This window comes from Ornithorhynchus anatinus, chromosome 3 (assembly GCF_004115215.2).
Source record: "Ornithorhynchus anatinus isolate Pmale09 chromosome 3, mOrnAna1.pri.v4, whole genome shotgun sequence".
Lineage (NCBI taxonomy): Eukaryota > Metazoa > Chordata > Mammalia > Monotremata > Ornithorhynchidae > Ornithorhynchus > Ornithorhynchus anatinus.
This window is the reverse complement of record NC_041730.1, coordinates 50,988,752-51,005,134: the sequence shown is the minus strand read 5'-3', so window position 1 is coordinate 51,005,134 and position 16,383 is coordinate 50,988,752. Positions and strand designations below refer to the sequence as shown.

Sequence of the window (16,383 nt, the reverse complement as noted above, 5' to 3'; positions counted from 1 at the left end):
GGTGACCTCGGGCAAGTCGTGTCACTTCTCTGCGCCACGGTTACCTCATCTGCAAAATGGGGGTTAAGACTGTGAGTCCCTTGGGAGGCAGGGACTTTGTCCAACCTGACAACCATGTATCTACCTGTGCCAAGGTGGACCTGGGCACCGGCTAGCCCAAGGTCAAAATGCCACTGGTGATGTAACCTCTCTAACCAGAGGGGGGGCGGGAAGATAGGTGCCCCTCACCTCCGTGCCCACCCAATAAGGTATGGAAGGGGACGGAGCGGAAGGGGTGGAGATTGAACAGGACGGAAGTTGGGACCACCCAAACCACAGGTAATAAATACCTGTCACCTCTGGTCCTCTGGTCTCTCTTGGAGGATCACAGCGGTAGCAACAGCTACCCACATGTCTTTCCCTGCCCAGAGCGCCAGACGCCCATTCTGCCACTAATAATAATAATAATAATAATGTTGGTATTTGTTACGCGCTTACTATGTGCAGAGCACTGTTCTAAGCGCTGGGGTAGACACAGGGGAATCAGGTTGTCCCACGTGGGGCTCACAGTCTTAATCCCCATTTTACAGATGAGGTAACTGAGGCACAGAGAAGTTAAGTGACTTGCCCACAGTCACACAGCTGACAAGTGGCAGAGCTGGGATTCGAACTCATGACTTCTGACTCCAAAGCCTATGCTCTTTACACTGAGCCACGCTGGACCAACACACAGAGACAGGGGTCGCGGGACGGGTGAGTGTAACACATAAGTGGGTTCGGTGTATAAGTGGGTAATGTATAAGTGAGTATAATGCACATGTGAGTTTAGTGCATTAGTGGGTAGCATATAAGCGAGTGTAACGCACAGGTGAGTTTAACGCATATGTGAATGTAACGCATAAGTCTAAGGCATAAGTAGGTTCAGCGCATAAGTAGATTGAAGGTGTAAGTGGATTCCTCCCGTGTGGATGCACACGTGATGAGAGCTAGCCACCTCACCACGTGCAAGTAGCGCATACGTGAACTTAACGCATAATTGGGTTTTAACGTACAAGTGGGTCTAACGTATAAGTGGGTTTTCACGTGCAAGTGGGTTTAACGCCCAAGTGGGTTCCTCCTGAGTGGGTGCGCACATGGTGGGAACTAGCCGCCTCACCTCGTTGTGAGTAAACCATAAGCGAGCTCTGCCTGGGCAGCCCCTGGCGTCGGCCCACACGCGAGTAACAGACCAGTGTGTTCCTCCCGCTAGGGAAGTTCTAACACCATATTTCTCCCAAAGGGGAAGCTTTAACACCATATTTCCCCCAAAAGGGAAGGCCGATTGTCGCGTCTAAATAATTAATTCAATTCGCCCCACGGAATAAATTCTTTACAAAACTCGGGTTTTCCATCCCCGGCCTCTCTCTCTCGCTCGCCGCACCGATTCTGAAAGAACCTGTCCCTGGCGACAGGTGACACTACTCCAGCGCTTAGTACAGTGCCTGGTACATAGTAAGTGCTTAACAAATGCCATCAAAAAAATAATTAAACACCTCCAACTCGCATGGAAGACAACACGAATCGGCTTCACAGTCTATTTTCTAGTGGCCCCTTCTTCTTCCAGACCTCTCCATATCGCCAATCTCCATCATCCCAACCCTGACTCCTTCTGCCCTCCTTCTCTCCTCCCATTTCTCTCTCTCGGGTTCCCTCTCCACGAGCTGGCCACTCGTAACCCCGGCTGAGCTCCTCCACTGGAGCTCCCCAGCAGAGGACAGGAGGCAGCCTGGAAAGGGGGGTGCCCTCCCCGGCTTCGCACTTACTCTCTGCTAAGGGGTCTATTTACGTGAGCCTGGGCTCCCGGATCAAAGATGATTTCGGCATCTCACACACATAACATATAAACATCACAAAAACCCAAAGGCCCCCCCAAGCCTCGGGGCTCTGGAGAGAATGGTTAGCGGGCAGAGAAGCAGTATGGCCTAGTGGCAAAAGCATGGGCTTGGGAGTCAGAGGATGTGGGTTCTAATCCTGGTTTCCGGCTGTGTGACCTTGGGCAAGTCACTTCTCTGGGTCTAAGCTGCCTCAACCTGTAAAATGGGGATTAAGACTGTGAGCCCTATGTGGGACAGGGACTGTGTCCAACCTGATTAACTTGTATCTACCCCAGTGTTTAGAACAGGGCTTGGCACATAGTAAGCACTTCACTATCATAATTATTATATTATTATTATTAGAATTGAGGTTTGCGATGTGCCTCCGTTGACCACCATGGGGCGAGGAGAGAGTCAGCAGAGGGCCCGGACATCCTTTCCGTTATTGGAAAGGCTGTGGTTGTGAAGAGCAAGGAGTGGTGCAAATCCTCTCCCTTCCAGGCAGGAACGTGATGCCACTTTGGCTGTTGCCTAACTTAAACTTGGCTATTTCTTTTCCCGAATGCCTGACCTAATCTTTGTGGTACTTGTTGAGCACTTACTAAGCGCTGGGGTAGATACAAGCTAATCAGGTTGGACACAGTCCCTGTCTCACATGGGGCTCACACTCTTAACCTCCATTTTACGGATAAGGTAACTGAGGGCCAGAGGAGTGAGGTGACTTGACCAAGGTCACACAGCACATATGTGGTGGAGCTGGGATTAGAACCCTGACCTTCTGACTTCCAGGATCATGCTCTAGCCACTAAATCACGCTGCTCCTCTGTCCTCTCCCCCGCCTCTTGAACCAGGAGTCGAGGAGTAAATCTCTATTCTTGTCAATCGTATTTATTGAGCGCTTACTGTGTGTGGCATATTGTACTAAGCAAGTGGAAGAATACAACCTACCACATTGAGTTTACAGTCTGGAGAGGGAGATGGATATTCACATAAATCTGGCTTGGGTCTTTCTCCAGCCTGAAAACTATGCTTTACACATAATAAGTGATAAATAATGAGCCTCTAGACCGTAAACTTACTGTGGGCAGGGAACTGTTGTACTGTCCTCTCCCAAGCGCTTAGTAAAGTGTTCTGTGCAGTTAGCACTCGATAAATACTCGATGATGATGAGCCCTAACTGATTTGTTCCTCTGCCAGAAAGCGGTGTGGCCTAATGGAAAGAGCATGGGCCTAGTAGTCAGGGGACCCAAGTTCTACTCCCAGCTCAGCCTGGTGTGTGACCTTGGGCAAGTTACTTGCTTGCTCTGTGCCTCATCTATAAAATGGGGATTCAATACTTGTTCTCCTTCCTACTTAGTCTGTGAGCTCGACGGGGGACAGGGACAACTTGATTATCTTGGACCTACCCCAGCAATAAGTACAGTGCTTGGCACATAGTAAGCACTTAACAAATATTAGCACTAATTGTTATTTAGATCCCTTTCTTCATGGATGTCATGACTCCATTCAATCATATTTATTGAGCATTTATTGTGTGCAAACCACTGTACAAAGCATTTGGGAGAGTACAATGTAACAATAAACAGATACATTCCCTGTCCACAATGAGCTTACAGACACCCTTTTCTCTTCAGATTTAGGCAAAATTCCCTAAGATGTCCTCCTTGAAAAACTTTCATTGAACCATTTTTTGGGTTGGGAGGGATAGCCCTGCCCTTATCTCTCTCTCATTATCATCCTCGCTCCCCGTTTCTCCTCTGGAAGGGCTGACCCAGAATGACTCATTAGAGGACTGTGTGACTTCGCACATTCTTAATGATCAGAAACACCTTGACCCCTCCCTATAACAATCCTGCTTATAACAGCCATCTCCTTTCACGTTTTCATCTACATGGCAAGCAAGCCATTCTGGGACCCTCTGAGCCAAACTACCACAGGTGACCCTTAGCCAAGTAAAACTGAGTTGCTGGACTCCTCTCCATGCAGGATGACTCCGTCCCAACCCACGTTACCCGAAATGGGGCAGGTCTGAATTAAGACGCTTTCCCCTACCTGCTGACTTTAAACAAGACGCTTAATTTTTCCACAAGCATGGCACAAGGTAAGAAACGAACCGCTTTGGAAATGCTGTATGAACAGAGACGTGTTCATGCCTACAAAATGTTTCAAGACAGTCCGTGCCAAAAGAAAGGAAACCGGTCTTTGTGAAAAGGCTAGAAAATAAAACTCCCACAGGAGGTTATGTGGGATTAAATCTCAGCAGAGGTGAAGAGGGGTTTGAATGAATTCATGGTTGAAAATTCCATAATGGGAGAGCAAAAGTAAAGCTAATGATGTAGAGGGGAAAAAAATGTTAGGGATGTCAAGGAGGGCAGCCTTTACACAAGTTTCCTGTGCCCCTCTCAGTCAGGATACTGGACCGACCAGATCATCGCACTGACCCAGTAAGGACACTGGATGATCTTCGGCTTTCTTTAGCTGAAAACGCTGCTGCTATAGGAAATGCTTTGTGATAGATATCTTTGGGGAACGTAAATGTTGGTGTTCAGACTATAACCTAGGCAGCCTAAGCAGGATCTGACCAGGAACTTGAGGCTGAAAGTGGGGAACTTCCTTTCCCAAACTCCCTCTCATCTACCCATCAATTGTACAAAACGTTTGTGAGAGTACAACGGGTAGATCTGATCCCCGCCCTCGAGGAGCTTACAATTCAAGATGGTAGGCGGACATTAAAATAAGTTACGATGAGGGGGAGCAACAAAATATAAGGAAAGGGTGACTGTTGAAGTGCATAGCTGATACAGAAGGGAAGGAGAATGTGGTGGAGAGATGAGAGATTAGTCAGAGGCTTCCTGAAGGAGATGTGATTTTAGGAGCGCTTTGAAGATGGGAGAGTGGTGCTCTGACAGGTGAAGAGGGTGTGAGCAAGGGGTTGAAGGCAAGAGAGACAATATCAAGGCACAATGAGTAGGTTGGGGACTGTGCCCCTAGGTCCCTGGAAATCGAAATCGCTCAACACGACCCTGGGAAACCGGCTCCCCAGAACCTTCGTGACAGAAAACCAGGAAGTGAAAGCCAGAAGAAACAGGTTTCCAGCGGCGATGGTAGGGGGCGGTCAACTGAACTACCACAAACGACTGAGGCAGAGAGTCCGCCTTGGGAACAGGAAGACAAGGAAGGTCGCCCAGAGGGACCAGTGAGACGAGAGAAAGAGAGGGTCTGGGATTCTCTCCCAGAATTGGAATATCCATTTCTCCAGGCAAGTTTGGGCCTAGGCACTTTGGTCCCTGACGTCCAGCCAAGAGAGTGTGGCTCTCTACCACTGGGTGGTCGGTGTGTCTGTTTCTCTGTCTCTCTCCCCGGCCCCCCTCCCCGACAGGGCAAGAGATGACACAGGAGAAGGGTAGCGATGAGGGGACGGACAACTTCACCACATCTCACACTTGCCTTTCCCTCAGGAGGTGACCACCTCTCTTACTACCTGGCACCTCACTTTCGGCCTCGCCCCAAGCGACGCTGTTGCTGCTCAAGTCACCAATGAGATCTAAATTTCCTGCGTTCCCCAGAGAAAGCCCCTTCCGCTGTGGCTTGTCACCTGTAGGTTGAAATGCTACCCAGCTGCAGATAGAAATTTAAAGATGCTTTGTTCCAGGGTAAACGGCACGGACAGTGAGCCGTAGGTTCGACAAAAAGCCACTGCCGTATTTCCCTCGGTTTTCAGGGGCAGATCTAATAAAAATAGTAATAATACTTGTGGTACTGGCATGGCACTTTCTATGAGCCAAGCACTGGAATAGACCCAGTCCCTGTTTCATATGAGTCTAAGTAGGAGGGAGACCAGGTATTGAATCCCCATTTTACAGATGGGGAAACTGAAGCCCGGAGGAGTAAGATGACTTGCCCAAGGTCACACGGCAGGTAATGGTAGAGCCAGATTAGAATCAGGCTCCTATGATGCCCAGGCCCCTGCTCTTTCCACATCCCAGGAATCCTCGGGCCTTTATAGCTCAGTCCTGAGGGGGCCAAAAGTCATAAAACTCCTATGACCTGGTACATCCTAGAAAGACCTACGGCTGTTGATCCAGAGCGGTCTTTCCCATTTCTGAGTTCCCTCTGATGTTTCCATTCATTCGATTCTTCATTCATTCAAGCGTATTTATTGAGCGCTTACTGTGCGCAGAGCACTGGACTAAGCATTCGGAAAGTATAATTAGGCAACAGGTAGAGACAATGACTACCCAACAACGGGCTCACAGTCTAGAAGAAGGGGAGGACAGACATCAAAACCAAACAAGTAGACAGGCATCCAGAGCATCAATATACATAAATAGAATTATAGATATACACACATCATCAATAAAATAAATAGAACAATAAATATATACACAAGTGCTGTGGGGCGGGGGGGGGGGTAGAGCAGAGGGAGGGAGTCGGGGCAATGGGGAGGGGAGGAGGAGCAGAGGAAAAGGGGGGCTCAGTCAGGGAAGGCCTTCTGGAGGAGGTGAGCAGGAGGAGGAGGTGTCCACTGTCTGAATACTTTTCTTTTCCTCTGAATAGTGTGTGGAAAGTCACTGATTTGCAGGCACCTCCCAGGAGCCCTGACAGGAGTCCAGCCACGCTGATCCCAGGGGATTCCGGCAGAATCCAGAGGAAAGCCCTGAGGGCTCCCCAAAGGACAAGCTGCTAGAAGGATCTCAAGAAGCAGCATGGCCTAGCAGATAGAACACAGGCCTGGGAGTCAGAAGGTCATGGGTTCTAATCCCGGCTCCGCCACTTGTCTGCTGTGTGTCCTCAGGCAAGTCACTTTACTTCTCTGTGCCTCAGTTACCTCGTTTGTGAAATGGGGACAAAGACTGTGAGCCCCATGTAAGACAGGGACTGTGCCCAACCTGATTAGCTTGTACCTACCCCAGCTCTTTGTATGGTACCTGGCATATAATAGTTACCATAAAAAAAAACTATCTGAGGTTGTGGGGTTCAGCAGAGTTCACCCACTGTCTTACTGGATCGCAAGCTCCTTGAGGGCAGAGATCATGCCCAAGTACTGCACTCTCCCAAGCACTCAATACAGTGCTCTGTACAGAGTAAGCATTCACAAAATATTATTGATTTTTAAAGATTCCAGTTTTCAGCTGGTCTGTCCCCCCATCCAACACTGATAGAGCAGCAGAAGCGACATGGTATAGTGTATAGAGCCCAGGCTTGGGAGTCAGAAGGTCATGGGTTCTAATTCTGCTCCATCATTCATCTGCTGTGTGACCTCAGGCAAGTCACTTCCCTTCGCTGGGCCTCAGTGACCTCATCTGTAAAACTGGGATTGCAACTCCACGTCGGACAAGGACTGTGTCCAACCCAATTTGCTTGTATTCGTCCCAGCGATTCGTACAGTGCCTGGCACGTTCATTCATTCAATTGTATTTATTGAGCACCTACTGTGTGCAGAACACTGTACTAAGCACTTGGGAAAATACAATACAATAATAAACAGTGAGGCACATAGTAAGTACCGAACAAATATCACAATTATTATCAATCAGTGGAATTTGAGTGCTTACAGTGTGCAGGATACTGTACTAAGCACAAAAGCCTATGGCTTTATGTCCAGTATTTTTTATTTTAAATGGTCAGTCTTGCTACATTTTCGGCTCCTGACGCCGAATCCCATGATTTGGAAATAGCATTTGTGCTTAAAGGAAGCTGGGCTTGGGGGGGGAGGGAGGGAAGAGTGGAAAGTGCACAGACCTGGGACTCGGAGGACCTGGGTTCTAATCCCAGCTCTGCCACTGGTCTGCTGTGTGACCTCGGGAAAGTCACCTACTTCTATGAGCTGCGGGTACCTCGTCTGTAAAGTGGGGACTAAGACTGGGAGCCCCATGGGGGACATGGATTGGATCCAACTTTGTATCTAGAACAGCGCTTAAGATAGTACATGGCACATAGTAAGCGCTTAACTACCATAAAAGATAAAACCACAAAAGTTCTGAGCGATGGAGGGGGTCAGGAGCCCACCCTGAGACTTCCTCAGCACCTACATAGCTTCTGCGAATTTCTGCAAGGAACCTTATAATGTTCATACTTCCTTATAATGCCCCTTACTTCTAAAGGAACATAAATCAGGTACCAAGGCTGGGAAAGCAGGATGTGGGTTTTTCTAGCACCAACAGCAGCCACCCTAAAAGTATCATATTAACAACCGTGGTATGTGTTAAGCGCTTACTATGTGCCGTTGCTGTATTAAGTGCTGGGTACAAGAAAATTGGGTTGGACACAGTCCCTGTCCCATGTGGGGCTCACAGTCTCGATCCCCATTTTACAGAGGAGGTAACTGGGGCGCAAGGTCACCCAGCAGACAAGTGGCAGAGCCAGGATCAGAACCCAGACTTCCCAGATTAAGCCCCACTTTTCCTCATCTCCCACTCCCTTCTGCGTCACCCTGATGCGCTCCCTTTGCTCCCCCCCGTCCCCCCCCCCCCGTCCCAGCCCCCCAGCACTTATGTACCTCTCAGTCATTTGATTTATTTGCATTGATGTCTGTCCCCCGCCCCCTTCTAAACCATAAGCTTGTTGTGGGCAGAGAATGTCACGGTTTATTGTTGTATTGTACTTTCCCAAGTGCTTAGTACAGTGCTCTGCACTATAAGTGCTCAATAAATACAATTGAATAAATGAATGTTAAACACAATCGAATGAATGAACCCGTGACGATGCCCTGCAGCTTCCCTAAGAGTAAGGCCCCCAAAGAAAGATGAGATTGAGGAGCCAAAAGGTGGAGGTGGTTGAAAAGGTCATGACAACCGCTGCTATAGGACTGAGCTAGACAATCCTTGCCACGTTCTCCTGGGTCAGTGGGAATCTGGTCTGCCCAAAGCCTCCCACTGGACTGGGCCCCCTCACACTCTCATTCATTTATTCATTCATTCAATCATATTTATTGAGGGCTTACTATGTGCAGAGCTCTGTACTAAACACTTGGAATGTACAATTGGGCAACAGAGACAATTCCTGCCCAACAACGGACTCACAGTCTAAACATCAGCTGTTTCAGGGGACCGAGCACAACTGCTTCCGGTCCAGCTGGGGAGTCTCTTTGTGGTCCAGGGGAAGTGGACGCTGAAAAACCCAGGTTCTCAAACCGTTAGTCAATCATTCATTCATTCATTTATTTGGTTGTATTTATTGAGCGCTTACTGTGTGCAGAGCGCTGTTCTAAGCACTTGGAAAGTGAAATTCGGCAACAGACAGAGACAATCCCAACCCAACAACAGGGTCATAGTCTAGAAGGGGGAAGATAGACGACAAAACAAAACAAGTAGACAGACATCAATAGCGTCCAAATAGATAAAATTACAGATACATACACATCATTAATAAAATTAATAGAATAACATGTACAAATATACACAAGTGCTGTGGGGCGGGGAAGAAGGTAGAGCAGAGGGAGGGAGACGAGGCAATGGGGAAGGGGGGAGGAGCAGAGGAAAAGGGGGGCTCAGTCTGGGAAAGCCTCTTGGAGGAGGTGAGCTTTCAGAGGGGGAGTGTGCTGGTTTGGCAGATGTGAGGAGGGAGGGCATTCCAGGCCAGAGGTAGGACCTGGGCCAGGGGTCGACGGCGGTACAAGCGAGAACGAGGACGAGTGAGGAAGTTAGGGGTGGCAGAAGAGCGGAGTGTGCGGGTGGGCTGGAGAAGGAGAGAAGGTAAGTGAGGTAGGAGGGGGTAAGGGGATGGAGAGTTATTTACTGAATGCTTCCTGTGTGCAGAGCTCTGTACTAAAAGCTTGGGAGAGTACAAAAGACACATTCCCCACCCTAATGAGCTTACGATCTAGAGGCACCTGCTCCCCTGGCCATCTTCAAAGCAAGATCGCCGTCGTCCTGGGTTCAGGAGTTCCAGGGTCAGAACAGGTGGCAGGTAAATCTCTAGTTTCCTCAATCTTGAAAAGATTGCCCACGATTACCCTGTCAGCTTTGAGAAGCAGCACGGTCTAGTGGATAGACCACAGGCCGGGGAATCGGGAGGACCTTGCTCCACCACTTGTCTGCTGGGTGACCTTGGGCAAGTCAGTCCCTTCTCTGGGCCTCAGTTACCTCACCTGTAAAATGGGGATTAAGACTGGCTGCCACATGTGGAACAAGAATTGTGTCCAACCTGATTAGTTTGTATCAACTCCAGTGCTTAGGAAAGTACCTGGCACATGGTAAGTGCTTAACAAATACCATTAAAAAAACACACAACAACTTTGGGTTTGGAGGGGTGGGGTAGAAGGAGGGAGAAAGAAATCAGAAGGGGGGTGAGGGAGGTAGAAAGAGAGAAAGGAGATGGACAAGGGAAATGCAAATAGCCTAAATCCTACGGTAATTTTTACATTATCATCCAGCCAAATACATTCCCAATTATTATCATCCAAAATCACTTACTACTAGAGCTGGGCAAGGCAGCTGACACAGACACCATGCTTACCCCTTAGGTTTATAAAATAGAAAAACGGTCAAAACCCAGAAGAGTAAAGCATCCCTAGTTTTCCATTCCCCCCCTCAAAATGCCTAATTTAATCCTCTTCCTGGGAATCAGCTGGGAGATTAACATAAGCAACTGACTATAAGCAAAAAGGTGAGCCCTTTATTTTTAATATTAAAAAACTCATTTGAACAGAATAAACCTTTTTGGACAAAAAAAAACAGGATGGCAGAGAAAGCAGGTTCTCATACAAACCTCTGGACCCTGGATTGTAGTCAGATGTGGAGCAATCGGTGCTAGCAGAAAGCGTTTATGGCCAGGATTGCTCTATCACAACAAGCAGCTGAATCAGCCGTAGAAAATGCCCTGAGAGCAGGACGTTCTCCTCTCCCACTGACACCTGTCTGCAATAGGAAGCAGTGTTGCCTAATGGATAGGGCATGGGCCTAGTAGTCAGAAGGATCTGGGTGCTAATCCTGCCTCTACCGCTTGTCTGCTGGGTGACCGTGAGCAAGTCACTTCACCGTGCCTTAGTTACCCCATCAGTAAAAAGGGGATTAAGACTGTGAGCCCCATGTGAGCCAGGGAGACTGTGTCCAAACCGATTACCTTTTATCTACCACAGTGCCTGGCACACAGCCCCTTAAATACCATTAAAAAAAAAATCCCAAACCTTTTGGAAATATTTACAGACTTTAAATTAATTCCTCAGTTGGAGGAGAAAGTGTAGGGTCTGATTTGTTGCAGGCTGTTGGACTGCATATTACCTATACTCCAAAGCACTGTACTAACCACATAAATGTCCAGCCTAGTCCCCACTGGATTCTGAGGCTGCTCAGAGACTAAGGAAGTGCTTCGAGGGGGTCTATGCCTTCAACTGCGTTTATTGAGAGCTTACTATGTGCAGAGCACTATACTGAGTATTGGGGAAAGTAGACTACAACGACAAAAAAATGACCTTCTATAAACCCCTGAACCCTTGGGGCATCTCAACTCCTTCGCCTCCACTCTCAGGCCGCGCATGGCTGGTGACTCAGCCCAGATGGAAAAGACAAACTATTTTTACCACCTGGAATATTTTCCCTCAGACTCTGCCTGGATATGGGTAACGCTCCCTCTGACTTCCTGGGACATCACCCTAGGGTGCACGTGACTGGGCGGAGATGGATTGGGGCACCCACTATCAAGTCCGGAAGCTGGCGGCTCTTACGCTGGGGCTTTGAAAAATGTGTATCATAGTAGATTTGGGTGGTTTGGGTGTTGGTTGAGCATTGTCGGCTGGCAGCCTGCATCCAAGGTGGTTTAAGGTAACACGCTTAAGCAACTCTGGCTCATCTGCTTCATCCCTGCCCCCTTTCGGCTTCCTCACAGTCGTACCACTGAAAGGGCCTTTTATCAAGAATAGTAAAAACAATAATAACGGTATTAGTTAAGCGCTTACTATAGTGCCAAGCACTGTTCTAAGCACTGGGGGGAGATACAAGGTAATCAGGTTGTCCCACATGGGGCTCACAGTCTTAATCCCCATTTTACAGATGAGGTAACTGAGGCTCAGAGGAGTAAAGTGACTTGCCCAGAGTCACACAGCTCACCAGTGGCGGAGCCAGGATTAGAACCCATGAGCTGACTCCCAAGCCTGGGCTCTTTCCACCAAACCACTCTGCTTCTCTGCTCTTTTCCTCTGCTCTTTTCTACCATCGCTCCTGACACTTGTGGGTGGTCAGATGAGAGGGTCCCCAGAGGGTCCCTAGTTTAGCCATCTGTCAGTTCCCCACAAACGCCCCAGACACTGAGCCTGTTCAGATGTTCCTCATTCCAAGGTTGAATTCTGGGGGGATGACAGGCCTCAGAAACACTCAAGACGCACAGCTCTCTACCATGTCCCCCCTCCAGCCTTATTTACCCTCTGCCTTTCCCCCCTGGCAAAACCTTATCCTGCTTTTGACCCTCTAGGTAACTCTCCATCTGCTTTCATCCTCCATTTTAACTCCGTCCTTCCACTTCTGAAAGGAATTGCGAATTTGTGAATTACCTGTTAGGAGGTAAAACTTTCATCGCAGTTTAATCCCCAGGAGCGATGCTGTGAACACTCATTCAGCTATCCCCAAGCTCATGATGAGAAATAGAAGTCTAAATTTTACCAATCTCCATTTCCCTGGCTAACAACACTTTGGCCTTAGGAACTGGGGGACTTGGAAACATCAAACTCTGGTCACATCCGGCAGGGTTTGCTCAGACTCGGCCCTGCCTTTGGGAAACAGGAGGGAGAAGAGGCTGTCAGTTGTCCCTTAATTTTCCTCTAGAACCCAACTGCCTGGCCCAAAGTCATTATCCTTCCTGTAGTTTCCACTTTGGCATAGCTGGCCCTCTTCCACTTCCCTATCCTTGAAAAAAAAACAACCAAAAACGGAGGGGTGAGGGGAGAGGAGAGAGAGAATCAACCCCAAGCTCACAACTCGAGACACTCTCCACTTCCTCCTCCCTACTTTAGATTGGTCTACCCCTGCCCATCCCCCTTCCCCAGCCTCAGTTTCCATTAGAGACAACAGAGATCCTGACAGGCTGAATTTTATGAGGGTAAATACCCAAATGTAAAACGATCTCCTTTATTTAATTAGTAATTTTTAAAGATTGTCAGTCTGGAGGATGTAAACTCAGACTGTGTGGAAATTTTTTCTAAAAAATCCTCTTAAGGCATATCCCTGGGAATCAGATTTGGAAGCATGGAAATGGAAAGCTACGGACACAACGTACAGATGGGCGAAGAAGCGACTTAAGCCTACCACTGGGGAAGCAGCACGGCCCAGTGGTTAGAGCAGAGGCCTGGGAGTCAAAGAACCTGGGTTCTGATCCCAATTCCGCCACTGGCCTGCTGTGCGACCTTGGGTGGATCACTTAACTTCTCTGTGCCTCGCTCTCCTCATCTGCAAACTAGGGACTCAGTGACCCTTCTCCCATCCACATCAAAGCCTAGCCGTAGGCGGGCAGGGACTGTGTCCCATCCGCTTATGCTGCTCGTCTGCCTCGGCTCTCGGTGCGGTGCTTTGCCCATAGTAAGAGTTTAGCAAACGTCACTGGGATTTTGACAGAGCCGGGATGTGGGGCTAATAGCAGAAGAGGGAAAGCGGAAGCCGCCTGTTTCGGCTGGCTCCCGGAGGCAAGGATCACCAAGGCGGGTGAGCCGCATACATGCCCAGGCACAGTAGCTGCCTGCCACAGGCCAAATTTGGCCTTCCTGGAGCCCGGCCAGGCTGGCCGTTCACTCATTCATTCCAGCAGCGTGGCTTAGTGGAAAGAGCACAGGCTTGGGAGTCGGAGGGCGTGGGTTCTAATCCCGGCTCCGCCACTTTGTCTGCTATGTGACCTTGGGCAAGTCACTTCACTTCTCTGGGCCTCAGTTACCTCATCTGGAAAATGGGGATTAAAAGTGTGAGCCCCATATGGGTCAACCTGATCACCTTCTATCTCCCCCAGTGCTTAGTACAGTGCTTGGCACATAGTAAGCGCTTAATAAGTACCATGATTATTATTCAATCATATTCATCATTCAATCATATTTACTGTGTGCAGAGCACTGGGCTAAGCGCTTGGGAGAGTGCAATACAACAGGAAATAGGCACATCCCCTGACTGCAACGAGCTTACAGTCTAGAGGAATGTATCTACCCCAGTGCTTACAATAGTGCTTAGGCTACAGTAAGCAGTTAAATCAATCAGTGTCATTATTAGAATAAATATCCATTCATTCAATCGTATTTACTGAGCAATTACTGTGTGCAAAACACTGTACTAAGCGCTTGCAAAGTACGGTATGACAATAATTGAGCATTTACTCGGTGCAGAGCACTGTACTAAGTGCTTGCAAAGTACGGTACGGCAATAATTGAGTGCTTACTGTGCAGAGCACGGTACTAAGCACTTGGGAGAGTACAATAGTCCATCTGACCATCCGTCCTCAATGGAGTGAGTGGAGAGGATCTTGGGTGCAGAGGGCTCAGGACCGGGGGACAAGAAGGGAGTGCAGGAGGAGAAGGACGAAGAGGAGGAAGCGGAGGAGAAAGAGGAGGAGAAAGAGGAGGAGGAGGAGGAAGACGAGAAGAAGAAAAAGGAAGATGAAGAGGAGGAGGAGGAAGAGGAGAAGGAGAAAGAAGAGTAGAAAAAGGAGGATAAAGAGGAGAAAGAGGAGGCTACGGCATGAGGGCCCCTAGCTTCTATCCCAAGCCCTTAGCACAGTGCTCTGCACATAGTAAGCACTCAATAAATAATAATAATAATGTTGGTATTTGTTAAGCGCTTACTATGTGCCAAGCACTGTTCAAAGCACTGGGGAGATACAAGGTGATCAGGTTGTCCCAAGTGGGGCTCACAGTTTTAATCCCCATTTTACAGACGAGGTAACTGAGGCACAGAGAAGTTAAGTGACTTGCCCAAAGTCACACAGCTGGCAAACAGCGGAGCTGGGATTAGAACCCATAACCTCTGACTCCTAAGCCCGGGCTCTTTACACTGAGCCATGCTGCTTCTCTATACTATTTCAATAACTACTACTGATTGAATGAATGATCAACAACACCTTCTTCCAGAGTCGGGGATTCTTTCCCGAGGAATGATTACGTGGGCAAGGAATGTCACTGTATATTGTCACGGTGTACTTTCCCAAGTGCTTAGTACAGTGCTCTGCACACAAGAAGCGCTCAAAAAAATTCGATTGAATGAATATTAAGGAGCGGAAAGAAGCAAGAAAGACAGCAAAGAGATTCTTGGAGACCCACAGACCACCAGTTGAAATCTGTTCCTGGAAGAATAAAGAAAACCCAAGCCGGCCTACTTGAGAAATTCACACCGCTGCCTCCACCACAGCACACACAGAAATTCTCTCTCTCCCTCTCCTTCTCTCCATCCTTCTCTCTCTCCTTTTCTCTCTCCATCCTCCCTCACCCTTTTCCTCTCTCCCCATCTTTCTCCCTCTCCCTTTTTCCTCTCCCCCTTTCTCTCTCTTTCTCTCCATCCTTCTCCCTCTCCCTTTTTCCTCTCCCCCTTTCTCTCTCTTTCTCTCCATCCTTCTCCCTCTCCCTTTTTCTCTCTCCTCTTTTCTCCCTTTCTCTCCCTCCCTCTCCATTTCTTTCTCCCTTTTTTCTCTCTCCCTCCCTCTCCATTTCTTTCTCCCTTTTTTCTCTCTCCCTCCCTCTCCATTTCTTCCTCCCTTTTTTCTCTCTCTCTCCACTTTCTCTCTCCCTCTTTCTATCTCTCCCTCCCTCCTTCTTCCTTTCTCCTTTTCTCTCTCCCTCCTCTCTCTCCCCCTCCTTCTCTATCTCTTTTCCCTCCTTCTCTTTCTCTCCCTCCCCCTCTCCTTTTCTCTCTCTTCCTTTCTCCCTCTCTTTCTCTCCGACTTTCTATCTCTCCCTCCCTCCCCCTTTTCTCTCCCTCCTTCTCTCTCTTTCTCTCCCTCCCTTCATCTCTTTCCCGCATCTCTTTCTCTCCCTCCCCTTTCTCTCCCACTTTCTATCTCTCCCTCCTTCTCCCTTTTCTCTCTGTCCTTCTTTCTCTCTCCCTCTTCCCCCTCTTTTTCTCTCTCCCTCCCTTTCTATTCTCCCTCCTTCTCTATCTCCCTTTCTCTCTCCCCCCTCTTTTTCTCTTACCTCTTTCTCTCCCACTTAGTTTCCTCTCCCTCTCTCCGGTCTGTCCGTGCAATCCCCGGCCCCTCCCGGCCCCCGGGCCCCGTTCCTTCCCCCGTGCCAGACCCCGTCCTAAGCGCTGGGGCGGCGGCGGCAGCGGGCAGAGGGGACGGGGCCCGGTCCCCCGTCGCACGTGGGGCTCCCGGCCTCGACCTCCCCATTTTGCCGATGAGAAGTCGAGGGGCGGAGAGGGCGCCTTACCCAGAAGTTGTCCTTGAACAGCGTCTCCTTCATGTCGACCGACGGGGCTGGGACCGAGTGAGCGAGTGAGCCGGCGAGCAGCCTCCGCCGGGACTCCCTGCCTCAACCCTGCCCCGACCTGCCCCCGGGCGACCCGCCCCCTATAAGCCCCTCCCACTGCCCGCTCCGCCCCTAGTCGCATTTTCCCCTAATCGCTCCGCCCCTTCACCTCCCGCCCACACT

The 16,383-nt window shown here is 49.1% G+C and overlaps 1 protein-coding gene across 1 annotated transcript in view; it reads right to left on the bottom strand.

Annotated features, from left to right (window-relative positions):
- Positions 1–16,275, bottom strand: part of PSTPIP2 (proline-serine-threonine phosphatase interacting protein 2) — an 87,923-nt gene extending 71,648 nt beyond the window's left edge. The window contains exon 1 of the mRNA XM_029059376.2: positions 16,162–16,275. Coding sequence (XP_028915209.1) covers positions 16,162–16,194 — 33 coding nt within the window. The 5' untranslated portion in view covers positions 16,195–16,275. The remainder of the gene's footprint in view (positions 1–16,161) is intronic.
- Between the last annotated feature and the right edge of the window lie 108 nt (positions 16,276–16,383).